Genomic DNA, 13,044 nt, shown 5'->3' with positions numbered 1-13,044 from the left:
ATATACTTCATAGCCACACGTTGAATGGAAGAGTAGAGCAGGTAGTAACAAAACTGCTTATTTTACAAGAAACGGCTTGATACTTTGTTAATTATTTAAAGTAGCGATCCACTGAGGGGTACCAACTTGTGGGTATTGTTTCTGATTGGCTGCAGATGCAATCCTCTCCTCAGTCATCTGTTCTTAGCGCATGCTCGTTGCGTACACATGCGCAATTAGATAGTGGGATAGGTCAGGTACACACACGTGCGTCACCGTCCTGTGAGCGCACGCACGCGGTGTTTATATGTGCGGGGACTTTGAGCCACTTGTGTCGATGGTAGGAAATTAACTGCGATATTTCCCAGCTCCATAAATTCCCACTGAGAATCCGACGAGGTAGGAGCGGTTTCCATGCGACACTGGCCCACGTGGAACGGAAGTATCACTTATGGTGGCTTCATATAAAATCGCCATAGGTTAGACGGACGAATAGGTTAAGGTTTTACCAGAAGATCCAGTGCTCAAGTCTAAGAGATGGATGTGGAAAAAATCGCCGTCTTCGCGGGCGTAGGTTTCGCCTTGGTAGTGGGTGCCTTCGTACTATGGGGCCCTTCCCCTAGACCAAGGCGGAAAGGTGTGCAGTCGTCACTTCTGTATCTCTTGTAAACTTATGTTTCGTTACCATCGTCTTTAACTTAACTTTGTTTATTTCCAGGACAAGTCGCAGGCATTACGAATCTGGGGTTCACATGTTTCTTAAATGCTCTCCTGCAGTGTTTGGCAGCGTGTCCAACATTCTTGATCTGGCTCCAAACGCAACATAATAGAAATAAGAATACATGCTTTACGAGCACTTTGTTGTCCGTGTTGGAAAGTATGATTATTTGTTCTTTTTTTAGTCTATCAGGAATGAGACTTATGTTGAATGAAATATTTGGATTTATTGTACTTTTATTTTGTCAGAGGTTAATGGCTTTTCGGAGGACCTGTATGGAGACGTTAGTCCCTTGGAAATTATATCTGCCTTAGGACCAGTGTGGAGTTTTACTCCCGGGGAGCAGGATGCGCACGAATTGTTCCACATGGTTCTTGGAGTACTACAAGCCGAAGCCCAACCTAGTAGGGTATGAAATAATAATGAATTATTTTTTATTAATTGGAATAAAATTATTTAAAATAACTGGAAATTGATAAACAAGGTGCAGTAATGCAAATTGTCTATTATAACAATTCCAGAAAGGTTGTTTATCAGATGCGTTGCCTGTTACCGAACCACTTGGTCAGGTTATCGTGACGAATATTAAAGGGTCAGGAGATGCATTTGCCTTGCGCAGTGTATCATGTAATGACATTGCATTGGCAGAAAAAGATCCAAGTTCGCTAACTGCAGCAATCGATAGAAATCGCAATGGTTTTACAACTGTGTCATCCTTGTCTGCATCGAAAGACTCTATAGCAGCAAAACAACCCGGAATAATTCTGGCGAGATCTTCAGAAATTATTTCAAAGAAAAATGGAGAAACCGAGGCTGATGGAACATTCAAACTCTGGAGTTCTCTTTGCATTATACCCTCTCCGAGTACACCGGTACTGTCCAATCACGTCCATCCATTCTCAGGATTGTTGACCAGTCAACTTCGATGCACTAACTGCAACTGGAAGGTAGTGCCTCCAAATTTCTGTGAACTCGTGTACAAAGCAACAAATATGCAGAGATAATTCCTGTCATTTTTACCATTCTTTTATTCACAGTCCTCGGTACGTTACGACAAGTTCGACAGTTTAATGTTGCCGCTGCCATCGAGTGCCACCAATGGCTTGAGTCTGATATGGCAACCACGTCACACGCTTTCAGAATTATTATCTCGATTAGTTAGCAGCGAAGTGATACACGATGTCAAGTGTGACGGATGCTCATCTCGTTGTCCTGTTGTCAAGACACTTACGCTGGGTAAACTTCCCAAATGCTTATGCCTCTACATATCCAGAACCACGTGGAGTTCTTCGGGAATGCTCTTCAAAAGGAATGATATAGTTGAATTTCCTGAAACTCTGGTCTTGGACCTGTACACCTTTGCCGAGGCGCAGAAACGACCTTTAAAGGTTAGGACTGTCTGCTTTGTACACATTGCAATATATTTTAACATACAAGTTTCTCACAGAGCAATAATTAATTTAATATGTAGGTCGGGGCAGTGGCATCACCTTATTTATCAGAATCATCAGACTTGTCACGCGGAAAGCACATGTACCAACTGCAAGCTGTTCTCGAACATCGGGGACCAGTCGATGCCGGACATTTTGTATCCTTTAGACGCGGCACCCGTTCTGGACAATGGCTATTCACGTCAGATTCAACCGTGGAACGGGTTTCTCTGACGGACGTTATTTGCGCCAACCCGTATCTCCTCTTCTACGAGAAAATCAATTCATGACTGATCTAGGTTAGGTGCGTAAGAAGCACGCCTCGCTAAACTTGGACAGCGCTAAAAGTCATTTATGATTTTTCCCCGCCTCAGGAAACGCCGATTCGACGAAAGACACAATCAGAATTGCCAAAACCATTAATAATCACATACAGTCGTGCGAATCGTCGTGTCCAAAGAAAAGCTCATGATTCCGCTCTTGAGACATTTTTTTAAATTTACTATCGATAAACCCCAGATTTAAATGAGTGGACTATCGATTTCATCGGAAACGGAGTCATGATCTTTTTACCTGATGCGAAACCCCGATCTCATTTGTTGTTATACAATGTTTGCTTTATTCGCCTGCGTAGTCGGGTCCCTATTGTATAGCTGGACTTTTAGGCAGAGGAGAATACCAGTACTGCCAAAAGAAATGTTACCTCGACTTATTTACGTAAAGCTTGCCAATGTTATTTGGTTCGTGATGTCAGGTTTGCGTTTTCGTAGCAATGGCTTCACGGAATGCCAAACGAATACGTTCCCCTGTCACTCGTGGTGCTCTTCTTTATAATGAGGTTCACGGTGTGATTGATAATTAATAGGGTAACGTTAACTAGTGGTTATACATTGTTATAATGTAACTGTCGATAAATACAAGCACTGATATCCGGCCAGATCGTGGTTTCAATCTAGTTCTTAACCTCTAATTTGCATCCTCCTTGCGCACTAAGTAATCACCATGAAACTTTATGTTAAAGTATATCATTTTTCTAACAATTCTTAAACAAGTTTATTATCTGTGAAATGGATGAAAGAAATCGTGAGAATAAGTTAAATAATTTCCAGCATTTAAGGAAAATTTGTAATATGGCAATATCAGGTGAAAAGTACAGAATGACATTGACAGTAACTTTCTCGACACATCAAGTAACTTTTCGAGGAGAACGACAACAGACGGTGGAAGCTTCTTCAAGGTGCTTTTTGTCTGCTTCGGCTGAGATCAAATTGTTGTTAGGACGTTCTTGTACTTTCTCTTGTCTACTGACTACGTTCATGTGTGATTTCATGTGACTGCCAAACTCTTCCTTGGTTAATGTTGGAACGTTACAGATGGGACAATTGTCGGTTCGGTGACTCTTGATGTGAACCTTCGAAAGAATTGTGGAATAATGAATGTATTATTTACGGCGATGAATATCGCAAGAGGAGGGATGTTTACCTGGATTCCTCGCCCAGTTGTGAAAACTCTCAGGCAAATTGGACAAGTATTTGGCTCTTTCCCGTCTGAAGAAACAGGAGAAGTCATGCTGACATCGAACATTGTCTTTTGAGTTCCTCGTTTGTTCCAATCAGCAAATCTGGAGCGAGTCTTGCGATTACACGCCAAGGTGGGCGAAGGTGTCAAGCTGGGTTCTCCGGTTTCCAGGGCCGATTTCCGGCTACGTTTTGACGGAAGCAAAGGCGGGGTTAAAGGCTGCTTTCCTCTTAATTTATTATTAACTTTGACAGGAGAGTTAGTCTCGGAAGCTCGATTCTCCAGCGAGCGTACAAGTCTCAAAGGTCTGGAAGGATTTAACAGTCTACTGTAAAATCTTTGCGGCCTCTCTGACAACCTCCTACTTCCGACTTCGTCCTGCAACAAAGTATTCTTTCAAAATTATCCACCAGCCCTTTTTTTAACGTAACAATGTGTGCAATTCTTACTCTTACTCACCCTGGTATCTGATTTTAGGATGAAATTACGCCCTTTGGATTTTTTTGTCTCACCGTTCATGTAAGCAGAGGGTAACAGAAAGTCTTCGGTCATGTCTGCTGTCAGACACTGCTTCGTCAAGAACTTGTAGCTGTCAACCAAACTCTTTCCGATGGCACTGGAGTACATAAGTGGCTTCAAAGCCATGTTACCTTCGGACTCATGTTGCAGATCTTTTGTAACCTTGCTGCCAGTACTCCAGCGACGATTAGAAGATAAAGTTAAGTTCCTCGAGGCAAACCATGAAGATATGCCTTCCGATGAGGTCCCTATCAAGGAATTCTGATGACACCATTTGTAAATATCTGTACGGACGATGTGGCTCAAGAACGGAGTACGAGTTCCACAAGGCTGAAATTGTGCAAAAATAACGGAGCTCTGTTAACTTGTTATTTAAAATCAAGGCATCGTCAAAGTTAGTTATAGGCGAGGTATTAAGAATTACATTCACTGTGTATAAATATTGGGAATTATTCTATAATAATGTTCGCACACCATATTCTGTTCCTGCCAGATTCGCCGAATAAGGACATCAGCCATTCTGGCATCGTTTCGAAATTTGTCAGCGATTTGGATTTTTGTGTAACAGACGTCACAAATGTGACTCGGTAAGCCGTCGCCCTGTCGAATCTAACGAGTCATTGTTATCAGTCCTCTTTCTTTAAATTATTATAATTTCCTTGTAATACAGATAAGTACGTACCGAAATATCAGTCAACCTGATGATCTTCTCAAGAAGATTCGGAGTCTTGAAGATGCTGTGTGGATTCTGAAGCTCCAGGAAACAAAGTCTACAAACTTGCATCTTTAACAGGGCTCCTTTTCCGTAACTGAAAGGAAAAAGAAAATGTTACTTCCACTGGGACGCGTGAATTATCTGTACACCGAAAGACGAGATTCTCTAATTAATTACCAATGTGAAAATGAAATTATGAAACCTCGGAACTCACTGATATGAAATTCGTCATAAAATCATGAGCGTCCTTTGTTTCTGCAATCGCTTGACTGTCTTTTTTTTGGTTCTTTTCCAAAAATGAAGTACAGAGTAAAATTCGGGGCGCTGCTTCGCTGCCTAAATCCTCGTTCGATTTTCAATTTCGCAAGTGACTTGTGAACGGTGCAATTTTTTCTTTACCCACTACCGAATGCATGCAGGAAAATGCTGACAACCGAAACGGCCCAATTATTCAGGTCTCCAGCGAGAATTCGTTCACTTTTAAAAGGGTTCCACGATGGACGGGGATAAGGAGGTGGTCCTCGTCACGGGTAAGCCTGAAAAATAATGCACAAAATTCACAGCTCTACTACTCAAACTACTTTCCATTATTAATACAATTTTATTATACAGGAGCCAGTGGTTTTCTAGGCCAGCACTTGGTGAAACATTTAATGATAGATGACAAAGTCTCAACGATTCGGATGCTGGATAAGGTGCCTTTCCACAATCATCTAGGTAAGAATTGATTCATGTCCCCCTATTTTTTTTTTTTTAATTCAATATATCTAAATCACTGTAATAATTTTCAAACTGTAGGTTATATCGAGTCGAAGAAAATCCAGATTTTCCAGAGAAATCTGCTCGACCCTGAGTCTTGTCGAGAGGCTGTAAAAAATGCACATGCAGTCTTTCATTGCGCTGCTTTAGTATGTTACGAATTTCCGCCAAAAACGGAGGAACTGTATAAGAATAACTTGACAGGTAATATCCCACAATCCTTGTATGAGAGTTTTAAGGTGGTCGTCATCTTTTTGAAATGATTATAGCTACCGAAAACCTGATTAAATTGTGCTTGGAAGAGGACGTAGAGAGGCTGATTTATTGCAGCACGACCGAAGTCACTTTGCAACCGTACTTCAAAGGTGGCATAGTCGCTTTTGTCATATACGGCCAAGAGTCAAGACTAAACACGACGGATGAAGGGCAATTAATTTTTGGAGAATACGCTGCTTCGAAACTTAAAGCTGAAGAACTAGTGCTGAGTTTCAACGGAACGAATTTAAAGAGTGGTGGGTTTCCTCTGCACCTCTCGATTCTGCAGAATATTTTCCGGTGCTTCCTGTACCCTGTATAATTGCATTTCACTTAGTTACACTTAGGTCAAGGTACTCTACGTACAGTATCATTACGGCCACCTCTACTATACGGTGAAAGGGACAACGGATGCATCGCGAAAATGTTGGACTACGCAAGAAATCGCAAGAATTATTTGCCAAAACTGGCCGGCGTGGGAGGAAAACAACAGACCGCTTATGTGGGCAAGTTTCGATATAATAACGCAATTGCCAATTATGAATCCAGACTTTTGGAATGGATAAATCCATAATTTGATTTTAATCTAAAGGTAACATAGCTTGGGCGTTGATATGTGCAAAAAACACGCTGAAAAAGCAACCGCAAGCGATCGCAGGACTCTCTGTCATCGTGACAGATGACACACCGGTGGAAGATTTAACTAGATTCTGCGAAAGGATTACAAGAGACACCAAGTATCGTGTAATCCTCTCTCGGGCTATACCTATTGGTGTATCTTATTTAGTCGCCTATTTCGTGGAATTACTAGTCAAGTACATCCGACCTTCCAAACTCCCTGTAAGTATTTATAATCCCCGGAAAAAGCGCCTAGTATCTAAAAAAAAATCTACAAAAATGACTATTACATCAATCGGTTGACAATTAATTAAATGTCCACTACTTAGGTGTCACCGAGGAGCATGATAGCATACCTTGGATCTCTCATAATTTACAACAGAACTCGGGCCTCGATAAGTATGGATTACTCGCCGATTTACACGCCAGAGAAAGCCCTAGCCATTGCGACAGAATATTACTGTAACCAGGTTCCAGATTGTTGACAAATAAGTTATCAATTATAAGAACGCTCTGATCAAAATTAAGCAGCGAGTTCTGGATATTTCTTTCCCCTATGTAGGATACGCTTCTTCAGTCTGCTGTCAAATTAAATTAAATGCTTTCATAAGTCTGGAGCATTTTTTTTCCTCTTTTGACGAATCGCGAGATCACCAGGTTGTTGAGATATTACAAAAGACTGAGCCTTACGTAACTTGTGAACAGATTTATTTTTGTTATACGTATACGCGTACACGTGTACGAGTTATTGCTTCGAAACAGGGGCGACGCAATTCTACGTGTACACAGATAAATGTATACATCCATGCAGAAGTACGAATCCAGTATATTCTTCTTCTCATAACGAGAAACAGCGTATTTTGAAACAGGCACGCAAATTGGTAAGTTCTGGCTCGCAGAAAGCAAAGCCGTATTCAATTTTCAAAGCGACATCAAAGCACTGTTTTATCCACTAATTTAGAGAAATTCTTCACTCCGATTAACACAGCTCACAGAACATGAATTTATAATAACGAGTGAATAAAACAGTACCCGCACCCAGCTTTGAGAAGAATCTTTGAGAAAAATCGAGGAAGTCCCAAAGATAATATTGTCATTTTCCTCCCTTGGCTCTGAACCAATGGTTTGCATCCTCTATTGCAAAGGGAGCTTTTATTAACTCTTAATCCAAATACAGCTTTGTATCGGCTCGCGAGAAGACCCTTATTCTTCCCTTAAGGGCATACAATGAAAACGTATCAAGAGTTTTAACCCCGATCCATACGTATGTTAGTCTTCCGTTCTTCTTTTTTTTCTTCTTCGACAAATCGTTTGTCACAATTACACAGTTTTGATGTAAACAATTCGTTACACAACCTCATTTCCCCACTAATTTTTCATTTTCCTTCCAGCACTGAATTAACTGGCAAAACCACCTTCGATCTTAAAAACGATTCACGAGGAAAGCGGTTTCGGTTCTTAATTTCTCCTTTCCTTTGCTTTCTACATCTGAAAGTTGTCAACTCAATAAATAAACGCTGTAAGCTTGACAGCTCGAATACGACTCAAGGCGAGTGTACGTACATGTTATAGGACAGACTTTAATCGCTGACGAGGAAAAATCAGTTGGTCAGCCTTGCACTCAATTCCATGCCGACCAATCAGAGTCCTATGACGTCATGGCCCGAAGCTCCTGATTGGTCGAAACGCTCGTCAGGGTTGCCAACCAGCCCTCCCTTCGCAACTTGGCCGAGTAAAGTCGAAATCCGTTTGTACACACGCGAAAGTCAGGTGGCAGTCAATAAAAGTGACAACGACGACGACAACGATAACAAATCAATGAACGCTATTTACAGAATCACCGTGGCTTAGGAGACTACGATTACATTCTCATATTTTTCCGGTTGTTCTCGCGTTTTACGTCGAGGCTCTCCTCCAGGAATTGCCAGATTCGTCGACGTAACACCACGAATGTTATCCATAACCGATATTAACCAATGGTAAATTCGACTATTAACAATAACTTAACGTTCCAACCTTTTCGCAGAGTCTAGAGTCAGAAGGGCACACGTATCAAGATTTATGCAAACCAGTTACACCTTAACATGGAGTGGAGACTATTTGCAACAGGACTCGGGTTAGTTTACGAATATTTCCTAGGAATTGTTACTTGTAATGCTATGCTCTACAGTGTCCCTATTTAAAATATCGTGACATATAAATACCGTTAAGGAAACGTTCGGCTACGTAAGAAATTATTTTAGAGCACGGCATTCGAAGCAACTACTTCGATTACATATTTCAGTATTTTATATTATGTACAGTGCCCACCCGACTCTAAGCCCTCGATATCTAAAATGTGTTACTTAATCGTTACTTATGTAAACATTGCAAATACTGCGGATGAATGAAGCGTCCAACTAGGCACATAAATAATTGGCGTACTTTAACCTCGGAGAATGGGACTCTACTAGCCGAGATTCATTTGGAAATCATGCCAGTTAGATGTAATAATTTCTTTTTAAGCTTCTTTATGTCTAGGTATCTTCAAAAGATGACCATTTGATTTTTAAGTCCAATTAGACAAACAATTGGCATAGTTTCCAATTGATTTCCACCCTCTTCAGACCATTCCTATCGTTATAAATCACTCAACAATGGGATTCGTTATGTTCGGCTTCGAAGTTTGCCTCCACCTTATGAAATCTGGAATACTGGAAGAGTAAGTATATATATATATTACAGTAGCACCTGCCATGATCTCGGATGAAAACTATTTCATCCGAGAGAAGTATGAAACGTCGGAGTGATCCTCAGCCAAAGTAAAAACAAAAGTGAAGGGCAAATCGGAGCCGAGCGGACTATGAAAATCCCAATTATGCACAAAGATGACAAATCCTCAAGTTCGCTTCAGTGGTGGGCGAATCGAAGACATCGGAGCTTATGTCTATAAATCTAATGCCGAGGGCACGCGCGATCCCACTGTAAAGTCTTTGTACTGCGAGAATACGCAGATCTGGAATCAGAAACGTCACGTTTTATCAAAACGTCAAGAGACTTCTTACCGGAGCGGCAATTAAGATATTAATACCTTGTCCTTGAGCCTCTGACATAGCTGCAACGCGATGGTGAGGAGGACTAAGGCGTCATTCAGCCAAGGCACGCTACATTCTGCCTGGTGCGTCTCATGCTTGACATTACCGTGTGCATTCTCCAGTTGATACACGGCGAGCACAAGTTTGTAACTTTGGATGTAAAAACTGATGGCCAAGTTCTCCGGTAAGTTCGGATTTAACGATTTCTGAAGCCAACATTTGGTAGGATCAGTCGAGTGGACCGAGTCTAAGCATGTTGACATTGTCTTCACTCACCATGTTGCGACTTTTCATGAGATCGTCTATGGTTTTCTTCCTGGGAACAATTAGACTTGTCCGGCTCCGTTGAAGACAACCGAGGATGTTCCCCAACACGTGCATTACCTCCTCCGATGTCTTGAAGAGATAGTGACGATCTACGTTGTCTATGTGAGCTATGGCTTGTTGCAGATGATTCGCAGCATCTTGGATCTGTTGCAACTTCCAAGGATGATCGTTTTGAATACTTGTTCGCATACTGGCATTCTGCTGGCGCTGAACTTTGAAGTTGACTTCCTAAAAAAAATCTTATGTTTAGTTGCTAGGTGAAAATTCTGTAATATTGTAATGCCAAACAGTCTTACCGCATTCGTAATGCTGTCACCTGTAAGTACAACCACACATTTGACTTGATCGTGAGGAGCCGTAAACACAAATCTGTCCGTCTTGTTCTGTTGATCGTTCCCGAATAAGGCCAGCGGGAACCTCTGCGCACATTCCTGAAGAGTACAAATGCACCCGAAGCTTTAACTCGAGAACTATGAAGCTAATGTCATATCGTCGATGGAATCGCTATTCGCTGTCCGCGTACCATTAGAATGTTGCGCAGCTGGGACAGCGAGGAATGCACTTCCTCGTGGAGAACCCATTCAAACTCCATTTGCTGCAAATCCAATGCAAATCAAAGTTTGGTTTAACAAGGTTTTAAATTCAACAGTCGCTTCCTCTTTTTCTTTCTTCACCAGCTATTAAACCTGAAGATTAAGCATTTCCTTGCAACATACCAGGTCATGATCAATCCTCAATTACTGACGCATTTAAAGAATAAACTACAAAGGTATAAGCCACATCGGTGACTCACAGCCCGCATGTTGAATCAAGTACTTCATATAAATTAAAATTTCTTTCTCTTCCTGACAAATCCCACGTACTGATACCGCAATATAAGTGTCTACTATCTAAATACCGATAACTAAATGCTCCACCTTCTCAGTTATCACGTTTTCCGTGTACAAACTCAAACAAAGTAACTGAAACAAACCTGGGAAGTCAGTAAAAAAATAATGAAATGCACCGGAGGTGACTGCAAGCGGTTAATCCCCGTCAGAAAATCTTTCACTTGGAGCTCAAGTAACAACCTAACCTCAATCTCGTCCCATCTACGCCTCCTAGGTTCGCTTGTGCGTATCCATCGAATTGATCCAAGGCAAGATAAGGCTTTAATCTTTTGAGCCAGGTGCCAGAGGAAGTGGCGTGATTAGATAAACATTGGTTAGTGTCGAATTGCTTACGAGATTGTGAGCCTCCTCCTTCTCGCAGTCCGCCATCTTTTGGAACATCTGCCGATCTTCCACAATTCCCCGCACCGCGCCGCGTCGATGCTGACAGCTGTCATGCTCTCACCAACTTTGCCTACGCACTCACATCGAGTTATCGATAAGCATGTGTCTCAATATGCATTAAAGTGCGCACGGCACGTTACTCGATGTATAACTTGTTTGTATGAACCATAAATTGAAAATTTATGCAATAAAGTGCGTCCGTCTTCTCTCTTGGCCGTTCACAAAGTAACCGACTTTAGAATCATCTCGTTTGATAAATAAGGGTCTTGAATTATTATTTGAATTATCGGCTACAGTTCAGTTCAAAAGGTCCGAATTTTCTCAATATTTACTGTCTATATTTCGATTTATAACATAGAATTGGAAACGGAAAGAAATAATTTGAGATCGATGTGCATCGATACGCGGTTATTATTTACTTGAGTTGCGGATGCCATCTATCGATCGTTTAGAAAAACCTGCGGCTACTAAACTTTTAGAAATTCCCGTTCTCTTATTCGAGATATAAAAGATATTTGCATTGCCTGTAGGTCAAAGAATTCCTTCTTTCTGCAAATCATTTCTAGTTCTGATTATCAGAATAATTGCATGAGTAATAGAAACCGGTACTTAATGTAATCTGTACGCGTTTGTCCAGTTTGTTGCAGTTATCCAACCCAGAAAGACGGCAGTATGGTTTTAAAATTGTATTATGACTTTCTCTCGCAGCCATCCAGAGCCCTTTACATTTTCCTTAAAAAATGTCAGATACCTTTTGAACAACACTTTATAAATTTGAAAAAAGGGGAACAGTTTTCGACAGAGTATCAGGAAATTCATCCTTTTCAAAAAATACCAGCTATTGACCACGATGGCTTCAAACTCATTGAAAGGTATTAACGATATAGAAAATTATCAAAATAATATTAGGCCTCCCTACTCGTTCGATAGAAATTAGTACCTAATATCAATAATTAAATTATGCACAGTGTGGCTATTTTACGCTATCTTTGCCGAGAGTTCAATATAAACAATCATTGGTACCCGTCTGCTTCAAAAGAACGAGCCAGAGTGGATGAATATCTTGAATGGCAACATATGAACACGAGGCTGCATTGTGCTGGATACTTCTTACTGAAGGTATGTAAATTTATTCTATTGTACTACAATAGCAACAGAGGAGAAAACATCAATTGTCTATCAACTCAACAGTTCATACGGCCAATAATTTTGAAAAAACCAGCCTCGCCTGATAAACTAGCAGCATTTCATGCAAGGATGGTCAACAGCCTTGACTTATTGGAAACAGTTTGGTTGAAAGATAAACCATTTTTGACAAGCGACAAAATCAGCATCGCAGACTTAATCGGTGCATGCGAAGTCGAGCAAATGAGTGAGTAAACCAATATGATCGGAATCTTAATTCTAATGATAATTTTCATAATTCCGTGTCGTAATAATTTATCAATTGATCATTTTCAGGGATTATTGGCTACAATCCGTCCGAAGGTAGACCTCTTCTTATGGCCTGGCTGGAACGAGTTAAAAATGAGACCCACCCATTCTATGAAGAAGTTCATAAGCCCATTGACGACCTGGCGCGCAAGTTCGCCGAACAATCGTCAGCAACACGTAGCATGCTATAAATTGGGTTTACAAAGTAGTAAAAGGACCTTGTTCGATCACTAATCTGCGTAACTTCCTGACAAGTTATGGTTATTAGACGTCACAAAAAGCGTAAAGTTGAGTAACACATGAAGGAAACCAAGGTACAATAATAAGTGTTCACTTTAAATAAATTCTATGTAAATAATATGTACTTTTATACATTAAAATGTTACTTGAAATATACAAAATATGCGTATACGAGAATATCAAT

At 40.8% G+C, this 13,044-nt stretch overlaps 5 protein-coding genes across 15 annotated transcripts; 3 read left to right on the top strand and 2 right to left on the bottom strand.

The window, feature by feature from the left end:
• The first annotated feature begins 271 nt into the window (after positions 1-271).
• Positions 272-3,065, top strand: LOC105695498 (ubiquitin carboxyl-terminal hydrolase 30 homolog). The gene is made up of 6 exons (XM_012417052.2): positions 272-616; positions 698-856; positions 946-1,106; positions 1,219-1,644; positions 1,735-2,085; positions 2,169-3,065. The coding sequence occupies exons 1-6, from the start codon at positions 517-519 to the stop codon at positions 2,415-2,417; spliced, it is 1,446 nt and encodes a 481-aa protein (XP_012272475.1). The 5' UTR covers positions 272-516; the 3' UTR covers positions 2,418-3,065.
• Positions 3,066-3,214: 149 nt separating this feature from the next.
• On the bottom strand, positions 3,215-5,232 carry LOC105695501. 2 transcript variants are annotated; one of them, XM_012417055.1, is made up of 5 exons: positions 5,094-5,232; positions 4,847-4,973; positions 4,105-4,494; positions 3,610-4,023; positions 3,215-3,538 (listed from the first exon to the last, which is right to left on the bottom strand). In XM_012417055.1, exons 2-5 carry the CDS (start codon positions 4,946-4,948, stop codon positions 3,314-3,316), a joined length of 1,131 nt encoding a protein of 376 aa, XP_012272478.1. In that variant the 5' UTR covers positions 4,949-4,973; positions 5,094-5,232; the 3' UTR covers positions 3,215-3,313. The 2 variants fall into 2 exon arrangements, with proteins under 2 accessions (XP_012272478.1, XP_012272479.1); XM_012417056.1 differs by lacking the exons at positions 4,847-4,973; positions 5,094-5,232 and adding an exon at positions 4,639-4,740.
• A 93-nt stretch (positions 5,233-5,325) lies between these two features.
• LOC105695505 (3 beta-hydroxysteroid dehydrogenase/Delta 5-->4-isomerase type 4) lies at positions 5,326-7,734 on the top strand. The gene is made up of 7 exons (XM_023431711.1): positions 5,326-5,409; positions 5,492-5,596; positions 5,678-5,842; positions 5,908-6,150; positions 6,241-6,399; positions 6,486-6,733; positions 6,841-7,734. Exons 1-7 carry the CDS (start codon positions 5,376-5,378, stop codon positions 6,994-6,996), a joined length of 1,110 nt encoding a protein of 369 aa, XP_023287479.1. The 5' UTR covers positions 5,326-5,375; the 3' UTR covers positions 6,997-7,734.
• LOC105695503 (protein rogdi) lies at positions 7,203-11,322 on the bottom strand. 4 transcript variants are annotated; one of them, XM_012417059.2, is made up of 6 exons: positions 11,136-11,322; positions 10,436-10,507; positions 10,209-10,343; positions 9,862-10,140; positions 9,582-9,791; positions 7,203-9,506 (listed from the first exon to the last, which is right to left on the bottom strand). In XM_012417059.2, exons 1-6 carry the CDS (start codon positions 11,181-11,183, stop codon positions 9,438-9,440), a joined length of 813 nt encoding a protein of 270 aa, XP_012272482.1. In that variant the 5' UTR covers positions 11,184-11,322; the 3' UTR covers positions 7,203-9,437. The 4 variants fall into 4 exon arrangements, with proteins under 4 accessions (XP_012272482.1, XP_012272483.1, XP_012272485.1 ...); XM_012417060.1 differs by lacking the exon at positions 11,136-11,322 and adding an exon at positions 10,886-11,127; XM_012417062.1 differs by lacking the exon at positions 11,136-11,322 and adding an exon at positions 10,988-11,125.
• On the top strand, positions 9,643-13,029 carry LOC105695504 (glutathione S-transferase theta-1). Of its 7 annotated transcripts, XM_012417063.2 has the most exons (5): positions 9,643-9,769; positions 11,824-12,058; positions 12,155-12,305; positions 12,378-12,558; positions 12,648-13,029. In XM_012417063.2, exons 1-5 carry the CDS (start codon positions 9,754-9,756, stop codon positions 12,809-12,811), a joined length of 747 nt encoding a protein of 248 aa, XP_012272486.1. In that variant the 5' UTR covers positions 9,643-9,753; the 3' UTR covers positions 12,812-13,029. The 7 variants fall into 7 exon arrangements, with proteins under 7 accessions (XP_012272486.1, XP_023290825.1, XP_023290834.1 ...); XM_023435057.1 differs by having other exon boundaries at positions 12,155-12,558; XM_023435066.1 differs by lacking the exon at positions 9,643-9,769 and adding an exon at positions 10,158-10,230 and having other exon boundaries at positions 12,155-12,558.
• The last annotated feature ends 15 nt before the right edge of the window (positions 13,030-13,044 follow it).

The sequence above is a fragment of the Orussus abietinus genome, unplaced genomic scaffold (genome assembly GCF_000612105.2).
Source record: "Orussus abietinus isolate OABI.00-Male unplaced genomic scaffold, Oabi_2.0 scaffold68, whole genome shotgun sequence".
NCBI classification, from domain to species: Eukaryota; Metazoa; Arthropoda; class Insecta; order Hymenoptera; family Orussidae; genus Orussus; species Orussus abietinus.
The sequence above is the reverse complement of the archived record's forward strand: the minus strand, read 5'-3'. Positions and strand labels throughout refer to the sequence as shown.